General features: G+C 37.3%; 1 protein-coding gene across 4 annotated transcripts in view; it reads right to left on the reverse strand.

The window, feature by feature from the left end:
• Positions 1 to 6,733: 6,733 nt before the first annotated feature.
• b3galt1b (beta-1,3-galactosyltransferase 1b) overlaps positions 6,734 to 21,606 on the reverse strand; it is a 113,127-nt gene continuing 98,254 nt past the window's right edge. For all 4 annotated transcript variants that reach the window (XM_088605408.1, XM_088605406.1, XM_088605407.1 and 1 more), the window contains one exon: positions 6,734 to 10,087. In XM_088605408.1, the coding sequence (XP_088461534.1) occupies positions 8,840 to 9,823 (984 nt within the window). In that variant the 5' untranslated portion in view covers positions 9,824 to 10,087 and the 3' untranslated portion in view covers positions 6,734 to 8,839. The remainder of the gene's footprint in view (positions 10,088 to 21,606) is intronic.

Here is a 21,606-nt window from a genome sequence, read left to right on the forward strand (position 1 = left end):
CTGGTGTGTCACTTTTATTGTTTTTAGATTTAATACGAACAAATTTAACATACTTGTTGAACACAATAAATCCATTTCTGGTTCAATGTTTTAAAGCTCTCCAACAGAGATGTTGTCAAATCTAATTCTCTCTAATCTCAAGTCCAGCCAAGTGAAAGTGGCAATGACAAATTCACAGTATGCAATTGAAGAACTGATATATTTGTAGAGTAGTGAAACTGTCCCCATAGGTGGGCTGATCAATTACAAAAATCACACAGATTTTCAGTCTGTTTTTTAAATTGAAAACTAGATTTAGTCTTGTGATTCCATGTGTAATTCAGCCATGGTTATAGTTTGATACATTCATGTAACAGTCTTTGATTAAGTACGATATAAAAAATAAACAAAGGCACTCAAAGTGGTACTTACCAAAACAGCAGAGATGTATTAAGAATGCATTAAGAGAAATAAATGAATTAATTGGTTCACCTTTTGGTTTATCTTTTAATACAGATCACACAATTTTTAGCTCTTGGCTAAATTAAAAGCAGTGTCCATTTGCATGTGGTTAAAAAAATTGTAGTCATCACTGCAGAAATACCACAAGTCCAACTGTGAGAACTGTGCAGCTGAGGCTTTATTCAGGTCCATAAACAGCATTGGGTAAACAAAGGGAATACAAAATTGGTATTTTTCTCCCACTGTTGCAAATGAGTGGTATGTAACAACCAGTAATAAGTAATTATATATCCACATTTTATCTTACTGTGTCTTCATTTTTCTTCAGCTGCAGCTTCCATTGAAACATAATTATAGAAAAAGTATGGAAACATGAAAAATGGGTATGTAACACAAATGTGCTTGATTAAAATATTTTGGTAAGAATTAAGTGTTCATATAGGATTGTGCTATTTTGGTATAGTACAGTGTGACTGGTTCTACTGAATTAGCTACTGAAATAAGCTGCAAGGGCTGAATTGCCTGCTCGTGTTTGTACTGTAACTGTGATGCTACTACAGTTTTAAAAATGGCTTGTATGACACCTGGTTGGCAAGATGAGAGCGATCAAGGTGTTAATTAAACAAGGGTGCTCCCATTGTCAGATTGCAGCCAAGCTTCGTGTTTCGCCCGGAGCTGGATCTAAGTTCTCATTGGAGCTTTTCTTGTGTAAAGAGCAATGTTCAATTGCAAAACAAACCACAATAATATGGGCAGTTTCTGGTGGAGCGCTCCAGCTCACTGCATCTTCATTGTCCTGTTTCTCACCTTACCCCAGTCCTCCTATTCACTGCTTTCGAACAAGCTGTCCCATTCTCTGATGTCCATTCCACACATTTTTAACAGGGGCTCCTTGTTCCAGTAGCTCTGTCATTGAAGAACTCTGCATCGGTGTTTGGGGGACCCTCTGTTTTTTGGAGTTTGTGAGAGGTCTGACCTCATATCTGTTTTTTCATGTGCCAGGCGAGTTACTGCCAAATAATGATGTATTATGAATGCTATGCCTTTACATTCATCAGCTCATTTGTTCCAGTAAGAATTTGACCGAACTACTGAATAGTGAAAAGGCACATCTGGATTTTGCATATGGAGATATATCAACCCTTTGCTATATTCATTGTTTTACAGGATTGTCCTATGTGCATTCATTCCATTGCAACCAGCTCTTGTTATTTGGCGTTTCAGTACATTGAAGCAAATGGAGTCTAAGGCTGACATGTTGCCCTCAACATCAAAAAATATTTCACACATATTATAGGCTTTTAAAAGACCTTGAATTTGGCAGAAGCTCATGTGTGGCTTCTATGCTGTTATATTTGTCACCGTTCCAGTAGAGTAGTCAAAATATAACAATGGTGGTATTGTTGTTGTCATGCTGATTAAAACAGCAGAGCAAAGATAATGTCAAAATGATCATTATTGCTGGTCTCTTTACTGTGCTGAAAATACTTTATACACAGACATGCATTCAGTACAGTGCAGTCACATACTTCAGCACACAAGAGGCTTGGAATAGAAAATGATTTAGTCCCTGGGAGCAGGAGTGGGAGAAAGCCATAACCCCTGCACTGCAAACAAACGTTGCAATGTAGTGTTCTTGTTAAATTTTGTTCCAGCCATTTTGTTGTAAAAAGGTGTTGTGTAAGATGTGTACAGTACATGGGTGTAGAATATATTCTCTCAAATTGCAAGGATTTCGAAAACGTCTCCAACACAAAACATAACATTACACTATATTATTAAGACATATTTGTGCCGGGATCACCAGTTGTACTGGTGTTTCACCTCACTGAGGCGATACAAAAAGGCTCTAGCAATCAGGTTTTCAGGATATTTCATTCCCCTCGCTAACAAAGTATTTCAGTATACTAGGTTTTTTTTTGCAATGTGTGGGTTACTACAGAAGAGGATTATAATTACCAATTATTTTTTCTAAGTTTGTAATGCTAGCACTGTGTGGGCAGGTGTTTAAGACTTATTAGGAATTCACAAACCTTGCTGGGCTCTGTGACTGTGGCAAAGTAATTGCTGTTCTTTCCATCTTCAGGTAGACAGAGTTTAAAACACAGCGTTTTTACTGTTTCCATAACATAACGTGGCAGCTCGGCTGAAAAACGGGAAGGAAAAAAAATGCACGCAGCTACAGTATAAAAGCCAACTGGTACACAAAATAAAACAGCGGGGTATGAATACTTGAAACTGTTTCTGTGGAACTGCAAAGCAATTATAAAATATTCACAGCTGGAGGCACTAGGAATGACCATTTAAGCAGTTCCTTTCCTTTGGGAGGGGGTGTTTATCAATCATGATAAAACTAGTGTCTGCTATCCTTCTTTGTCAGGAAATCATTGAGTCAGATTGGTGTTCTTTTCACTCTGTTTCTCTGTGGCATTTTTCTGTAAATATCAAGGTTTGCTTGATATTGTGTTCAACCTGCAATAAGCAGATGGATAACAAATTGCTGCTGTGTTGATATTGGAGGATTATGCCCAGTCTTTAGTGTTTTGTTCCCATGAATGTCGCGGAACTATATGCCAGAAGCTGATGCCAAGTCATTTTGTATTTACTCTGTAATTTTAACCCCACCACTGTTTTGTAATGATATGAATGAACAGCTTAGAACTTTGTGTTCAGAGCAAGGCTTTCATAAAACATATTGTATACTGTATAAGGCAACAGCTGTGTTTTGTGGCTGTAGTTTCATCAGGGTTGTGCTGATCTTCAGTTTTGTCAGTACAAGTTATTCAGGCCTCAAATGAATCCCCCAGACGCATACTGCCATCCAAAATGAGATATATTTTCAACACGTATCACGCTTCAGATATTCGTCAGAAAGGGTTTTTTTCTCCTCCAATAATGAAGGGAATTGCAGTTAATAGCTGACAGTTTCAAACAGATGGCACATGTAAGCGAAGGCACAGTCAGGCAAACATGGTAAAAAGAAACGAAAAATATCCGTACCTGCTGCTCAGAGGAACTCCTTGATGTATACAGAAGTTTTGAAGCCAGGAATAATATATGGTACTAATGACTTTCAGAACATTGGGAATACTTACATAGACTTGCCTCTTTTTCAAAGTACTGTAATTGGGTATTTTTTTGCCTAACTGTACAACTGTCCTTTCTGGATATCCATTTGCAATGTTTTTTTATGGTTAAGTGGCAGTCGCCCAATAAGGTTAGAGTTTGTGTTTGTGAGTTGGTGTTAGGCCAGGGGTTCCATTCCAGCTGTGTTTGGAATGTTTTAATTGGCTAAATCCACTGGTTAATAAGGGGGAATTAACATGGTTTGCAGATGTAGGACTCCCCACAAGACCAGGGATCCAGACTCCTGGGTTAGTGTTCCTGTGAGGTTAAGGGCTAAAGTTAGTGCTAGGGTTCAGGGACAAGGTTGGTTTAGAATTAAATCTTAAGACTAAGTTTAGTGCATTGTACTTTAGGCTCCAGTTAGGGTTACTTCTGAATTTGTTTGTATAGCTACAGGTGGGTTAAGAATAGGTTTTGGTTTGGGGAAAAGATGTGTGCTTGTGTTTATGTTTTGGTGTAGAGTTTGAGCTGACGTATTTAGGCTTTCAAATGTGACACAGTCAACCTCAGAATTTTATTTTTATGTGTTTTTTTATGTGACTTTCAGCAACAGAATATTCCAGTGTTTTACATACACATTTTCTAGCTAATGGAGGTAAAGCTCTTATACAATCTGTATATACAGTAATGCTCAGTATGGTTTCAGTTTTTTTATCCAATTATTCTCTCAATTACATATGAAAGCCATAGCTTTTTGAAACATTTTGAAGAACGAATAATTTTAATGAACATACAAACTCCACACAGTTAGTACCCCAGGTTTATACTGTAATTGAATCAAGGGTTTCCTTCAGGTGCTTGGCTTTCATCCCGCATCCAAAAACTTACTGGTAGGTTAACTGACATCTGGGAAGCTGATTGATTCTGGTGTGAATGTGTCGGTGTTTTTATCTTTGTGTGCCCTGCAATGGGCTGGTCTCCTGTCCAGGGTGTATTCTGCCCTGTGAATGTCTCTTGCTGGGACTGGCTCCTGTTCCCCCTTGACCCTGTATTGGATAAAGCTGTTAGAAAACGGAGGGATGGAAATGTGCATTAATTTAGCAAATTTCTGTGGATTTCCTTTATATTCTTTTTTTCTTTCCAAATGGCCCTTCATGACAGATGCTGTTACTGGATTATTGTTAATTTATTAAACATTTCATAGTTAATATGTAATAATTGCCCACTAGCTTTACTTGAGTGGTTTCAATCAGCCGTCTTTGCTCATGCTTAACGACATTAAAAAAAAGCAGCCTGAAATGCAGGGCTAGTTGAATACTTTCCTCTTTACTGTCGTTGATTCGGATTGAGTGACAGGGCAGTATTTACTGGAAGTGATTTTGGAAATGGGAGGAGCAGTTCTAGCTCTGCACATGTGGGGGCTCCAGTGAGCCCAGCTGTGGCTAAGCTCTGCCTGTGCAGCATACAGTAGCTGAGTGAACAGCATGGCAGGTCTCCCATTCCTGGAAACAGGGCTGGACACAGCGGAGACTGCCCAAAATGATTACTGAATGCCCCAAATAGTAGTCAAAATCTTGTGTAGGAATAGTAATTAATTCCATTCTTCTGGACAGCAAATTTCCCCTGTATCACAGGTTTCATACCTGATGGTGCTGCCTTAAACCCAGGAGGGGGGATTCTAAAGCTCAGTCATTCTAAGTAGTCACCCTGACCTATGGAGACTTGTATGTATTATACTGTACCACAACATCTACTAAATTTATCCAAAAACGTAATACCTGTTCTAACTCAGAGCAAGGAAAACATTGAAGATATTGTAACTCTCTTAAGGGAGAGTTTTAATTAGGGTCCCTGACACTGCAGGTTATATACAGTAAACAACAGTTCATGTTTGCTTGGAGTTGTTAGTCCTGAGGCACTAGGTATCCAAGGCCTGAGGTTTAGCCACACACGTGTAAAACTGAAGGAACAGAATTGAAATAAAATAGCAACAAAATAAATACCCTCAGCTAAAAATGTAACTTTTCCTTCAAAAGCTGTGCTGTACCTGTTGTGGAAATCTAGAATGTTTGCCAGGAAGACAGACACACATTTTTCTAATTCACCCAGTTTCTCTTATAAAAAAAACAATTCGGTCTCTGTTTTACCTCTCTGACACTCCATTTCACTGTGTGTGCTGGTTGTAAATAAACGTGGTCACTGAGGGTGTGTAAAACCCACTTTTTCTTTTACCATGGCATGCTGTCAGAGGAGCTATAGAAAAGGTTTTATTTTTTAGGTAATTTAAAGCAAAAATAACACTCATGGAATTAAGACCATATCCACAGCAACTAAATTAAATCACACTGCTTGTAAGAGTTTGCTTGGACATGTCATCGTTATTATCTTTCTGGCAGAATAATAACACACAAATTGTTATCAGGTGGTGTATCACAGGACTTGGAATAAAGGAAATACGATGGAATAGTATGATAATTGCTTTAAGGGAGAAATGGTATCTTTGAGCATGGTTGATCCATTAGTTTAATTTGTATTTTTTTCTGACCAGGAATTCTTGATGAACTGGCAATACAAGCAGTGCCTGTCTCGGAAAAGGGCAAATTTACATGTTTATGAGAACAGCTATTCACAGCATCTAAATTAGCTGCAGCACAGCAAATCTCTGTAATTCTAATGGCAGAAAGTCACTGTTGCTGCAAAAATCTGGAAAGAGTGATCCAGAAAATTCTTCTGCTTTAGGACAGAATGCATCTGGAAGGAAACAAAGTTTTGCTGGGAGGTACTGTTAGAGAAGTACACACATACCAATAAACAAATCTAGGGGAAAAAATAAAAATAACTGTCCAAAGTTTTCCTTCTTAAGTGTATGAAACTAGCAAGATGTATGTGTTCATTCTTGCATTTTAGCACTTTAATTAAAAATTAACTTGCTTTATCACACATTTTCATAGGGAGATATACTGTACAGTACTCTATATATAATGTAAGGACGACAAAATATAACTGCATATCAGAAGCATACATACAGTTTTAAATTTGCCCTTTTAAGATTTTTTACATGGGTTTTCCTTGTATTTTCTATCAGTCAAGTTTCTTATGGAGTTTTTGGATCAGTATCCTTGCAAAAGGGCTTCCTTTTTTATTTTCTTCACTAATTTACAAAGAAACATTAGTTACTGCTACGGTTTTGCACTATTAACAGGTAATGTGTAATGCCGTAAAAAACTTGTCTTAATAATGCTCAAGAATGTTTATTTCAATGTAAAAAATGGCATACTGTACATAACAATAATCAGTTAGGAAAGTTTTGTATGCTTTGACAGTAAAATATCACAACAGCTCAAGTTCTACAGAATAAAAAATGTTCTGTGTATGCTTACAATTATACTGGCTCTGACAGAACAAAGCCATTTTAAGCTGTCTTTATCAGACTCAAGTTATACAAAATATATTTATTTGCAGTAATTTCAATAGCAGTGCTTAAATTAAAATTTGATACTTCACATACACATGATAATACATTCACATAGGAATGTACATAGTTACAATATGTCACTTATACAACATAATACATATACCCATTGATACATACTGGTGCTGAAGAAATTAATAAGCTCTGTACATACATTAGAATATAAACAGAGCCCAATTTTGAATTGAGAGCACAGTGTATCACCATCATTTTCTGAAAGAAAGGAAACAATTTTGATATTTAAACATTTAAAAAGAGCTACAGTTGCATCTTGTTAGTGTCAAATGACAGAGGTCATCATTTTTTCATTCAGAAAAAAGGGTTCCTTTTTTGCTGACATTTCAAAATTGAGCCTGGCACCTTTTAAGCATCAAATTATTTATACACAGTTGATTCTTAACACTGAGCAGCAATGATAGCTATCATTAATAGCTTTTCTATTGTACAATACATCCAACAATGTTTTTTCTTACTTCTTGATTTAACAAAAAATATTAATTTAATGACATTCATGATTGGCTTCAGTATGCATGATTTTATACATGGGTCATATTGCTGCCTTTCTGATCAAATGCTGGCATTATATATAAATACTTTTTTCCCCACTGTGTCACTAATATTTAATGAAGTCCTCTTCATTTATACATCATCCTACGCTGTATTACGCCCACTAGATTGTAGACCTAAGTGTGTTTTATGTCAACATAAAGAAATCTTTTAGACCCCAGTTCAGTTCTTTGAGTCCTGCTTATTTTTTACTATAGATTTAAAATCCACTAGCGTCTTACAAAAAATGGTGTGCATGTACACATTGAAACAAACCTAGAAATGCCTGCTTTAAAATTGAAATGGGTATCCTTTACACATACAGTAGTGGAATCATCTGTTTTCCCATAGTACCTTTAAGTTGTTGGCAGAATTAACAGCCTTCTGCATCAGTCTCATATAATAGACAAGCTACTTAATACCATATTGTGTTCACGTCACATTTTGTGCTTGATATTAACACTCATAAAACTGGCAATTAATAATTAAGCAACCCTGAAATGTATTGCACATTTTCCAAAGACATTTTAAGAGCACAAGAATCTGAGAGGACATTGGCAAGGCCGAGGGACAAGAATGTCAAAGATATTTTAGCAGCAAAAGTTGTAGTCTCTAGTGAGAACAGTGCCAAAAAATACCAACGGGTAGTAAGACTTATCTGAAACCTTTCACATTTACAGAGTCACATATGTAAATTAAAAAAGAAACAAAAAAATCCTAAAAATACTTTTTGCCCCATTGCCAATTCAAGCAATTTTCATATGGTACACTATGAGGAAGTTGTTTAATACAAACCTTAACTTTAAAATTAACAGAGCATTATTGTCCCACTCTTTCTTCATATTGTTAGTTGCTCTTAATTTCAGTCTTTACGACAGGTTCTCTCAAATACTGAACACATTTTTAAATGAAGCAATGAAGATACCTCCAAACCACTGCTGATTTTGCATCAGTTATATTATTTTCCTTTTGTAGGCGGCTCATTTTAATATGGCATGGCTCTGTACATTATTAATATCGATTGTTCTTGAATTTTCCATTATTTCCGAACACAAAATAAACTGTCAAACACGACTCATATATCGGTGTCATGTTTGTTTTAGCAAAACCATGCACCTTTCGAACCTTGTAGGCTCATAATAAACACAAAAAAAAAGTTAAATCCAGCAAGTCGCAGAAGAAGTGAACATCGATAACTTTTTTTAAAGACTTTTACAACAGTGGTCATTATACTTGAAAATTAAATGGATCTGATCATGTGATCCTGGTGCTTTCTCAATAATTCAAAGTTTTGCTCTTCCCAGACCCAAGGAACTAACATCTCAGGTGCTTCTTACTTGACATATCATTCCAGATCCTGTGCATTTCTTCTGGAGATATCTGATGCACTGTGATAACTCTCCGGTATCGGCAGAGGCTATAAGCCATTTTCCAGTGATTGAAGCCACTGTTCTGAAAAGGGTGGATACCAAGTTTCCTTAAGCACAAGCCAACATACACATCCTCCAAGTGCAGCAGCCTAGTGTGGAGAGATGTCTTGTAAATAAGTTCTGCTACATCTGCAGAAAACACATAGCCTGTCCCTGAGCAGAATGGCGGGTACTTGCTGTCAGGGTATAAATCTCTGGGCATGTACCACTTACTGCGTACATCTCTTATAGGCCCTCCATTGATGACATAGCCTGTGAAGTACCTCCTCCTTGGCTTTGTTGTCGGCTTTAAAAGCTTGTAGACCAGATTATCCATATTTACAAAAATGTCACTGTCTGTCTTCATTACATATTTTGCCTTTGAGCAAAATGTGGCCACCCATCTCATGCCCATCAAGGTTTTGAGGGTGAGATTATGGTAGGAGTCAATGAAGTCTTCAACCACAATGTCGTGGAAAATCTGGCTTTCCTGCTCCACCATCTGATTTAAGACAGAGTCCGTGTTTTTGCCCAGGAGAAACAGAGTGACAATCCTGATACCGTTGAAGTTGTTTTCGTCTCCCCATGTTTCCCGAATGGCCTGCCTCGCGTCAAACTCCTTGTGCGTTGTGCTGATGAGGATGACCAGGAAAGGGACATTGGTTTCACATTTTTTAGGCTCGTTGATAAGGAAATCAAATGAATGTGGATTCAAGGGGCGGGTCCGGATGTTGTTAAATGTCACGTTTTTGCTTTTTGCTACTTGTCTCTGAGGTACTGACGCTTGGCCAACATATGAGGATGATGGGCGAGAGACACTTAAGTACCAGAGAGCACTTGCCCAGCAAACTACTGTCAAAACATATAAGCAAGAGACCTTTGAAGGCATTATGTTACATTTACTTATATTTAGTGTACTGAACCTTGAGTGGCTTATTTCCCATTAGTGGTACTATTTCAAATTGGGCAGCATTATGCTGCTTAGTTGTATCACTTGACATTAATGGTCAATAATGGATTGCTTCAATTTCCAGCGGCCAGATCTTCTTTTGACAAGAGCGTCATATTTATTTTTCTAAAGCAAAACGTGCTTAGGAAATATGTCGTTCCCCCGTTTCTCCACTTCGCAGTCCTCCTGCCTCTCCATTTAAAGCTGCAAGAAAGAAAAGGGAAAGTAACAAACATGAATGCTTTTGAAATTCTGTGTTTATGAACTGTTCACATGTATGTGCCACCGCTTAACTATGGACTGCTTGCATTTCATCCATGCTTTTATCCCAAAGGATCCCAAAGAGATTTGCATGTAAGGGAAGAGCTTCATACGCTACTGAGCTGCAGCCCTCCCCTGAGAGATATGCAGCAGAACCTTATGCACCAGCAGCCACACTACACTCCAGATCAGGTGGAGAAGTGAGATAATACTTCACCAATCATTTTCAAAGGGAAATAAAGGGAGGCCAGACTGTGAAAGCCCCAAATGGAATCTTGTACAGTGGACATAAGACTTGTACTTTAACAAACAGTCTAATGAGATCTTTCATTATGTCACGGGACCCTGACTGAGCCTCTCATCCAAAGGACAGCATGGCCTATGGCACAGCATCTTCTTGTCAGGGGCGAGCAAGAGCTGGTAATCAGTCCCGCATACACACGCTGTTAGAACACACTCAGGCAGACTTTCACAGCGGCCAGCCAAATAATCTATTTTTTTACTTATTATTTCTCTATTAGTTCCATTTTCCTTTAAATACTGCCACCGCCCTTCACTCAGGGCTCTGTCATTAGCAGCTACTGTGCATTTCGTACTGTAGTTTCCTTACGGTTTTCTTTTTTCTCTACCTTTATGCGCTAACTTAATTATTCCAGCACTTTCCTTGTTCTTTGCCACTACTGCTCTGCAGCCCTGAGTGTTGGGTTTATTTTTGTGTCTTTCTTTTGTTTTTGGCTCCTCTGTTTTCTGTTGATGCGGTGTTCCCCACCTCGCTGTTGCCTCGTAGCATCATTACACTTCTGCAACACAGTGTCACCAGTCACTGTGCTGAGGTATTGGTCAGTACATTGTTTTCAGAGAAAATAGTGCCACCTACTGGTCTACCACCACCATATCCTGTACCTACTTGGTTTCCTTAGAAGTGCTCCATCTCTGTACTGATCAGTCTACAATGTGGTAACGCTGCTGTCATTCCTCACTTGCATTCATAAAAAACACAGAGCAATGAAGAAATTCAGTAGACATGGGCTAAAATAAATGAAATTGAAATGATGTGGTACTCCCTACACAGTGTATGCAAGGATGAGCTTCTGTCAGATTCTTTTAAATATAGGTGGTTTAGTTGTCAGAACAATTAGAGTGACCGGTTGCATGCCAATTCATTTTGTCATAATAACATCGTGGAAACATGACAAAATTAGCCCCTTAATCCTCAAATGGTATCAAATCTTATCATTATTATAATTTCTAAATGAAGTAAAAACAATGATAGTTAACACATACTGTACCCACGTTCAGCACAACATCAACATAGCTTTGTTAGGACAGCTACAGGGATATCAGTTTGAATGAGAAATTACTGGAGCACTTGATTGAGTTCCCAGAAATTGTTATAATTTGAGACCTAAAGCTATTGATAAGAGGGCCACTAGTTTAGAATGGCTAACTGGCAGACATCCAATGATTTTCATTTCAAAGAGTCAGCTTACTGAAAGGATCAGGTAAAGTAAACTGGGGGCAAAGATAATTCTAATGTAACATTCTGACAACTCAGAGAATGCTAAATGGAAAAAATATATAGGCTTTCACACACACTCTCCAGAAATGTGAAATAAAGCTGTTCTAAAGCTCTAGAAATCGGAATGGGTGAATATGGATTCTGAGAAGCCATATTTTAATCTTGTCACTGCATAACAGCTAAGAGGATTAAGATATGTGAATCTGAAACAACAGTATAGATCAAAATCTGATCCAAATCTCTATTATCTCTATTAATCTCTATTAATCTTTATTAAGTAGACACTATTGTATAGAGAATTAATAGCTTTTCAGAAATCTCTAACAATTGTCCTGTAAAATAATTCTATTCATAAATGCTAAAACAATGAATAGCACAGTGTAGAAAGTCAACTCTCACGTGACAAGGTAATCTTCACCTATCCATAATGCACTGGGTAGAAAAAAGACATAAAACTCAGAAATCAATTTCCTCGTTCTGAACTGCAAAACATAATGGAAATGTACAGCAAAAAGTGCTGTTAACCTTTGAAAGAGTACAAAAATGAAAAGATAACAGCTTGGCAACGTGCCATAAACTGAAATTTCATAAGGCTAAGATTTGCCACATTCAGGCTTTGTGTAGTTCATTTTTTGTCTTGCAAAACAAGTACATTATGATAGAGTATGTTGATGTGATGCACAAATGCTCTATATTTATCTCAATGTATCAATTTAAAGCTGCATCAAGTATGACATTTACATCTCATAAAAATAACTGACAAAATTCTGCAGTATTTGTCATGGTTGGATGTACCATTTATAGTTTCAATAAAATGTACACTGGGATGAATTCTTGTGTTCTTTTTTATCATGTTATTAAAAATGCATGCTACATCCAGCTGGATATTCAATAATATATTGGAAGATGCCATTTCCATATTTTGTTAGATGCCCATGTATGAGTTATATGGAAATGTTATGTTATTATGCAAATGTGAATTATATGAGTAGAGCATATTTTTCCCTTTGGCTATTAAAACGAATCAGTATTTTCACGAAAGGTTTTTAGACAGTTTAAAAACATTTCATACAAGTATGTAAAAAGAAATCTTAAATCTTCAGGGTTTCTTATTCTAGCTGCATTGGAAATGGTTTAACTCTGACAATTGAGTAATTTTCATTGAAAAAACTGCATAGAGTAAAAATACTAAAGCAAGCCACAAAAAGCCAGACAGATTCTAGGGGGAGGAGACACTTATCAATGTACAATGTGCAGAATGGGAAACGCAAACAACAGTTCTGGTTCTTATTTGTTAAGATTTCAGAAGAAATGATGGGATTGTAGGATCCACAGAGGTTTTTAAGACCCATGCTTGTTATCAATACTTGTAATACTGTACAGTTTTACATGTTTTATATCTTTTGTTTTATTTACTTAAAATTATGAAGCTAATTAGGTATTAAAACTGTACAGTCTACAAGTGTTAAATGCATCACTTCATTCATTTTTCTTTCCCTTTAAGATATTAGAAGAGATTGATACTCCATCCATCCATTTTCTAAGCACTTCAGGGTTGCAGGGGAGCTGGAGCCCTTTGTAAGCAACAAGTGCAAGGCAGGATACACCCCGGACAGGATACCAGTCCATTGCAGGGCACACAGGCAGAGACATACACTCACTTACAGTAGGTCCCCATTACCTGTAAAGCACTTTGAGTGGAGTGTCCAGAAAAGCACTATATAAGTTTAAGCAATGATTATTATTAATTACTTGCACCAGGGCCAAGTTTTACAAAAGCCAATTAACCTACCAAATATGTCTTTGGACTCTGGAGAACCCAGAGGATACTTGCACAGGAAAACATACTGTACAAACTCCATGCAGATAGCACCCCTGGTCCAGAATTGAGCCCAGAGCCCCAGCACTGCAAGGCAGCAAAGATAACCATAGTGCTGGCTAAAACAATACATTCACCTCAAAAGAGAAGCAGCCATATATTAAATTCTCCATTCTTGATAGGACCTAGCTCTACTAAACCTTAATATTATTTCTGCTCCTGTCATCTTGGTGTCCTACTCTATCTTGGTTGAAACACTTCTAAAATGTCTGGGCAGTTTTAAAACTTCCTGACAGATTTTGAGATTCAATTTATAGTAGGGTTCCCCTTAGATACTGTTAATTTCAAATTTGGTTCTGTATTATGGAATTAATCTTTGGAGTTCAGTAGAAAGATTGACAAAGTCTCAGGAGAGACTTTGTTCTGTTTTTCATAATCACTAACTCCTTACAAGTGATTATGTCTTCAGTTTGAAGCAATAATTGAATTCTCATTCTAGCAAATGTGCTCAGTCTACGTCTGGGCCAGGACTTGCACTTCCAATATGATCACCAGTATCTGGCTCTTTTTTTTTGGCTTACATATCCGTTCTACGGTATGTACTTATGCTGTCCCCCGAGGAACAAGTTTGACTGTACTGTAGGTTTAACTACACACATGGGTTAAAACAGTCTGCTGGACGTTTGGTAAAAAATGAAGGGAATGGCATATTTTTGTTGCAGGGCTTTTATAAACTCTTATCAGATTATTATATGACTCACCATCTGAAAAAAAGTTCTTGTATGCTACCAGTGAGGAAAATCTTTGGAATCAAATACATTTGCCTTCCAGAACCCTAACCCAAAGACCCAATTGGACAATTTGCTTAAATTTTCTTCACAGACTGTATTTGGCTCCTCATAGACACTATCACATAAGATAAGATAAGTTCACCTTATTGGCCATATACAGTACAATTTCTTGTATTGTATTTGTCTTTTTTTGTATATCCCAACTTGCTTTCCATGAGACACACAGACAAGGAGAGAAGCTTGGGGTCAGAGCAAACGGTCAGCCATTTATAAAGCACCCCTGGAGCAGCTGGGGTTAAGGTCCTTGCTCAGGGGCCCAACAGAGTAGGATTCCTCTGCCAGCCGCGGGATACGAACCGGCAACCTTCCAGCCACAGTTTCTTAGCCACAGAGCCGCCCCATCACATGAAATTTGTTCCTAATCCTATGTGTACGCTTTGTTCAGAGAGCACTATGGGTATATTTTCACACAAGTTTTGTGTTTCTCTGTGTGGTTAAAGAGACATTATTCCACTTTTTTCTCCAGTATTTTAAACCAAAATATTCCTCACTGTCATCTGGTACTGTTAAATGCTTAATCCAGTCCTGGCCTCTCCAGGCTGTAGAAATGGATCTGGCTGGCTAGTTTCAAAGCAGATAAAAAGACTGGAGGTCTCCCCATTCCCTGTCTTTGCATCATTGAATGCTTCTGACAGTATTTAATGTATATGTACTGTAGCTCTCTTCTGTTAACATCCATGGAGCCCAGGGGTTGATGAAGGCATGGAGGATTGCTGTCAATGTGGTCAAATCCTAATTTTTCAGCACTTCTATAATAACTATTTGACTTTATTTAAGTCAACAAGTGCAAGACAGGATATGCCCTGGACAGTACATGTGTTCTTTAGTATAAAACTCTGGTGGGGGAGTAGGGGGGTATACCAGTGTTAGGGAGTGTCGAGTTGTTTATTTCTGGCCTTGATCCATTTTTGACAAAAGAAATCACAAAAACTGGTTCCCCCCAGAATTTTCCCTTTACTCCTAAACAGAGAAACTGTACCACCCTTAAGCTTTGATTTTCAACACTGTAAGAATATTAGTGTTTTAAAGGACTTTGGTATATTTAAGTACTGTTAGTATGTCATTTTTCATGGTCTGCTTCTCTTGGAAAGGAAGACTTTTTTTCTAATAAGGAATTTGGTACTTTTAACATCCTTAAACTCAAGAAACTATACACTGACTTTATAACAAGGCTGAGATGTAGAACATTTTATCATATTCATGGATCCTTATGTTATTACTGCATTGCTATTTGTCCTAGAAGGATATTAAAAATGTGTCCATTTAAACTGATTTTCTTTTTTCCTTTCCTAGCGACCTGCTGGCAGGGGAGCCTTAGAGAGTCATTTGTTATTGCTGTTACAGGCAATATGTGACCTTGAAGGACACGATTTGTTATGAGAGAAGTCAGCAGAAACATTGACACTTACCTTTATGTGAATGCATTAAGCATTTGAAAGGAGTCACTGCTGATTTGAATGTGGGGAGATCAAATACCACTGAAGTAAGCAACTCACGAACACCTACATATGTTAGAATTTAAATCCTTATTTTAACCTTCATTGAATAATATTTTTTTATTATCCAGTAAAGGTTAACATAAGGATTGAAGGTAAATTAACATTCGTTTGAATGATTATTACTTTAATTACACTGGAGTTTTGCAGCCACATTAGCATTTTATTTCTGATTTATTTTATATATATCTGTATTACTTTCAAGTATAATGCTCTCTAAACATATTTGCTACTGTTATACAGTATATTCCTCGTAGCTTACAAAATAGAATTTTTGAGAAGTTTGCAATGACCACATTACTCTGCAGTGGACTGGAACCATAAAAATATAAAAATGAGGCTCCACCAATGGGGACATGCAAGTATCACAAAGAATAAACTGCTGAAATCTTGCTGTAATTTGAAAATCACTAAAATTCTAATTCTACATCCTTCCCCCTTTTCTGTGGACACTACATGTCAAAAGGTTAAAAGTAACAAATTATGTAGAAAGGCACTTATGATCTTAAACAATGGTTTTCAACCTGTGGGCCGTGGCGTATTGCAGGGGGGCCATCAAATTATGTTGTAATTGTAAAAGAGTCGTAAATATATAACATAATATATATAATATAAATATTTCAAAGATATTATGGCTTAGCATGCTGACCGCCATTAACGCCATTATATGTGACATGACAAGAAAGCTAACATGTAGTATAACTGCCTAATTACGCTTCATGTCATGGATAAGTGGCTTGCGTTTGGTTCTCTTATGAGGAAAGACACAGAGGAAGGCCTATCTATGGTGTCTCATACTGATAGCCCAAAATCTAAACCCCAACTAAAAAAGAGAAAATATTGCAGTGAGTACCTGGCTCTGGGCTTTATGTGCGTGGGAACTGTGAACGAGCCACTGCCGGTGTTTGTTGTGGTTTCCGAAGTGTTATGAAATGAGGCTTTAAAGCCAAACAAATATGGCCAAAAAGCCAAAACAAGTATTTGTCCAAACCTATTGAGTTTTGTTAAAACAGACTTGGAGAATACCAAAGCAAGAGTAAAATTCTTGAATCAACTTGAGTGGGAAGCGAAAATACCAAAGCAGTTGAAGTTTCCTTCCGTGTAGCTCAGCTTATAGTAAAGGCTGGAAAGCCTCATACAATTGGGGAGAATTTGCTTTTGCCTGCTGCTAAAGAGATGGTTGGTGTCATGTTAGGAGAGAAGGCCCTCAAGCAGCTAAATCTAATATCACTTTCAGACAACACCGTTGAACGAAGAATTAATGAGATGGCACAAAATGTACAGTAACTCAGCAGCTGTTACAAAGAGTGCGAGAGAGACGCTTTTATGCACTGAAATTGGACGAATCTAGTTATTGCAAACCTTTCCAATCTCTTTGTGTATGTTAGATATGAACATAATGGGGATGTACACTTTCTGTTCTTTAAGCCTTTACCTACACACTCAACTGCCGAAGCCATTTTTGATGTTTTGAATGCGTTTATTGTGTCAAATGGGAGAGAATGGTCAAAATGTGTGGGAGTGAGCACTGATTGAGCAATAATGGGGAAACACGGCGGGGTCATTTCGTTTGTGAAAGCTATTGCACCGCTTATGACATCTGTACACTGCAGTTTACTTAGGGAAGCAGTGGCTGCCAAAAAAATGTCAGCAGATCTTAAGAGCGTTGTGGATGAGTCAGTTACAATAGTCAACCTCATATAGTGCAGGCCTGTACAGTCACGTACATTTCAAGAGCTATGTGATGAAATGGGTAGTGATCATGTTCAGCTCCTTTTGCACACAGGTATGATGGCTTTCTCGGGGCAAGGTGCTTACTCAGCTTTTTGAGTTGTGTGACAAAGTAAGAAATTATTTATCCGACTCAAAATTTGATCTCTCACAAATCGTTTCAATGATCTTGAGTGGCTTGCTAAATTGGCTTACCTTGCGGACATTTCAGTCACTTTAATGGACTCAGCCTTGGTCTTTAAGGTAAAGCAGTTATGATTTTTCACATCCAAAGTAAAATAGAAGCCACAGTAAAGAAAGTGGAAATGTGGGCCAAACGTATCACCCAGTCAAACTACGACGCGTTTGAAAATGTGTCAGAGTTTCTAACAAAAGAAAAAACCCAGCTACCAGCAGCATTCACAAAGTTAACTACAGAGCAACTGCAAAGTTTGGGGACCCAACTGCAAGACTACTTCCCGGCTCCCGATGTTCAGTTCAGCTGGATTGAAAATCCTTTTGAAAACCTACAGTATGTGAAGAGGCTCTTGCAAGTTTGGGTGCAAAGGAGCAAGACAGTCTTGTGGACCTGTCCTATGACAGTGCTTTAAAACTGATCCTTTTCACAGAAATTCCTAACACATTTTTGGCTTCATGTTACTTCGGAGTATCCTGATCTTTCGGACAAAGCAGTGAGATTTCTGATACCGTTTCCGCCAACAGATCTTTGTGAAACTGGATTTTCTGTGCTGGTGGCACTAAAGACCAAATACAGGAGTAAGCTTAATGTTGAGCCAGACCTCCGCTGGCAGCTTCCCTCTCTGCAGCCCGACATCCAGCATTTGGTACTGTATCTGTCAAACAGCACAAGCCCTCTCACTAAGTGAGCCAGAAAGAAAGTGCGTGTGTTTAAAGCCAGGCTAGTTGTAGGCTATTGAGTGACTGTGCATTCATTCCTCCATTGGAAAATCTACTGCACATGTTGAATATAATGTAACGGATGGGGAGTTAACATCTACTTCTGTTTCATAATTGTTCTGATCGTTATTGTGCATATTTGTGTTTCTCAACGTCTTCATGAGTTCATTTTAGCACAGAAGGCTACCATGCACTTCTGGAAATATTTTCAGTTCGTTTGGATTCCGCCCGATCAGTTTTGTTTGCGACAAGGCTAATGTTAAGTGCGTGAGATATCATAATAAAGAAAGAGCTGTACTGGTGCCTTAGTTGTTACAATATTTCTTATTTTCATTTTTATTTTTTATTTTTTGTGAGGTGCTGACTGGACTCCTTTTGTAATCAATAAAAGGTCTTTGTAAAGCCATTGTTTGTAGCTTGTATATGTGCATTTCCACTGATTACTGGTGTCAGTTAGGCTACTGCTGAGGTACAGTATAGTGCTAGCCGTTTCAAAATGGTGAGGACGGCCTGGTTTTTGTATGGGCCGCGGAGGATTTTATGGTCGGTCCTGTGGGGCTGTCGAGCTGTAATAGGTTGGGAAGCTCTGATCTAAAAGATATTACTTAGTCTTCTGGGCTGCAATCACACAGTTGATAAATATCTGGCACCCCTAAACTGATTAATATATTAAATTATTTATACAGTATATAAACATTTGATTGGGGTTCTGTGTCAACATGCAAGCTGCAAAGGAATCAAAAGAGGTTAATTTCATGCTGAAAAGTAGAAAAAGGAAAAAATTTTAGAGAAACAGCAAAGGAGCAGGAATGTCTTATCTTTCTGTTTACTTTTCTGTGTGATATTATCATCTGCTTGGACAATATATAAATTACTGAAATATCTCTGAAGAAGGAAAAATTAAGATATTAGTTTTAAGTACAACGGTTACAGATTCACAGAAACGCTATTAGGAAAGTGTCAAAAATATGTGGGTCATTTGATAACAAATCAATGTTTTTGAAGAAAAAAAGCACCCTTTATATACAGTACCAAATGTAAAAACTGAAATCACAGAATAAATGTATCATGACTATGAATGAAAACTGAAAGCAAGCTCAATCTTTTCAAATTGACAGGTTTAGCAACCGGTGAATTCGAAATGAAATAATGATTATCCTTGTTCTGTCCCAGTTTTGGCCTTTAGTACAAGACTGGGCTTTAACAAAAGATGCCATTGCTTTTAATAGATTTGATATCTCTTGCATGGGTAAAAAGTCAGTTAAATTCTTTTTGCCAAATAGTAATTGTTGAAATTCTCCAGTTTTCTTGATTTGTTCCATGTAACCATGTTCTTCAGGTTTGTTTGTTTAGAAAAATTCAACATACCCCATCACCTTTGAACACATCACCAGAATAACATTTTAATTGCAACTGTCATCCTTGGAGCTTCTTTAAAAAGATTCTGCTTAGACACCAATAAGAAAAGCATCAATTGATAAACAGATTAAACATAGAATTGAAGTTACTCTATGCAGTAAAAATTACTAAATGTGTACATTTAACACCAAAGTTCAAACTTACTGTAGCAAATAATTAGACTATATCCTTAATCAGACTTGGGTCTGGATTAAATCAGAACTGCGGTCTGCCTGTTAAATACTTTACAAATCCAGCACTTAATGACAGATACTGTATACTGTACATTCTGCAGCAGCAGGAAAGCTCTGACTGACAAAATCAAGTAATGGGTACATAATTTATAATTGGTGGGTAGGCTGATTTCGATACAGGCTTTTGTAATCAGTTTTCAGATACACAGTGACTCTAATAAATCTTTTCTTACAGTAGGTAGATAAAACAAGACATAGAAACTATACATCATTACACATACTGTTACTGCATATGCTTCATTTAGAAATCACTAAGTGACTTCTATTAGTTCAATACGATGTTTGCACTTTTCCTTATTTAATTAGAATTCTTTAGATCCTCTTCAGACATTGAATTAAATCCATTTAAATCCCATACACAGAAAGTATCTACTGGAATTGTTGCAAATTATATACATGTTTTGACACTAATATATTCAGCATCTCAGCTAAGTGTTCTACAGTCAGAAAAAAACTCATCAAGGGCTGTTATTGAAAGCAGTAACACAGTCTGCAAGTGATTTAAAAAGACTGTAAAAACTTTCCATCCCATTTAGCTTCTGTATACCTCAGTTTAAGTTTATTCGATTTCTAGGTTACACGCGCATCATGAAAACCAGCCTTATGTTGGTCTTGCTCCAACAGATATAGTATAAAGCAGTTGGAGACAGAGACTTCTGCAGTGTTCAAGCATAATCCTTTGCTACATCTCTAGCTTCCTATTAAAACCAAAAACATAGATGGGAAACAAATAACTTTCTATAGATACTGTACATTAGCCATCTATCTAAAGAGACTACATATCGAAAGGTAATCCATCACCACTTTCCATTGGATGAACACTAGATCCTGTAGGTTATCAGCTACTCCCAACTCCAAAATCCCAGGCAGAACTGATATACTGTAAGTTAACTTATTGTCATCTTACACTATTACTTACTGTGCTCAGTCTTAATCTTGCACTCTCAATTTGTTACCCTCTCTTACAATTTTTCTCAACCATCACTTCCCAAATCTTTTTTAGACACCAACCAGTCACCTACTGTCGTTTCTCTCTTTCTGCAAACACTGCTCGCAACATTTCTTTGAGGATGTTAGTATTTTATTAAATAAAAATGTTGACTTGGATTGACAGCCCTGTTGCCTAGCACTGCAGTCTCGTTCTCTAGTCTCATTCTCTTGCAGCGCGTTCCTATTACTGTTCTACCACTCAGGAGGCTGAGTACCTCTTCTTTGCTGTGCCACTGTAAATCAATATGCAGCTAAAATTATTTCTTTCATTAGGCTCATTACACGAATGACCTCCAAATGTCAGCCAAAATGAAAAGAATATTAAGCGCATTGTATAAGGATCTTTTCAGAATTAATATGAAATTATTTAAAAAAAAATAAGGATTCATGGTTGGTTCACTGAATGTCTCCATTGGGCTTCTGTCTGAAAATATATCCTGTGTATCTAAACGTATACAAATGTTTAGACAACTTCAACATGGTACAAAAAGTAAAGAATGTCCACTT

Source organism: Lepisosteus platostomus, chromosome 14, assembly GCF_059453375.1.
Source record: "Lepisosteus platostomus isolate fLepPlt1 chromosome 14, fLepPlt1.hap1, whole genome shotgun sequence".
In the NCBI taxonomy this organism is placed as follows: Eukaryota; Metazoa; Chordata; class Actinopteri; order Semionotiformes; family Lepisosteidae; genus Lepisosteus; species Lepisosteus platostomus.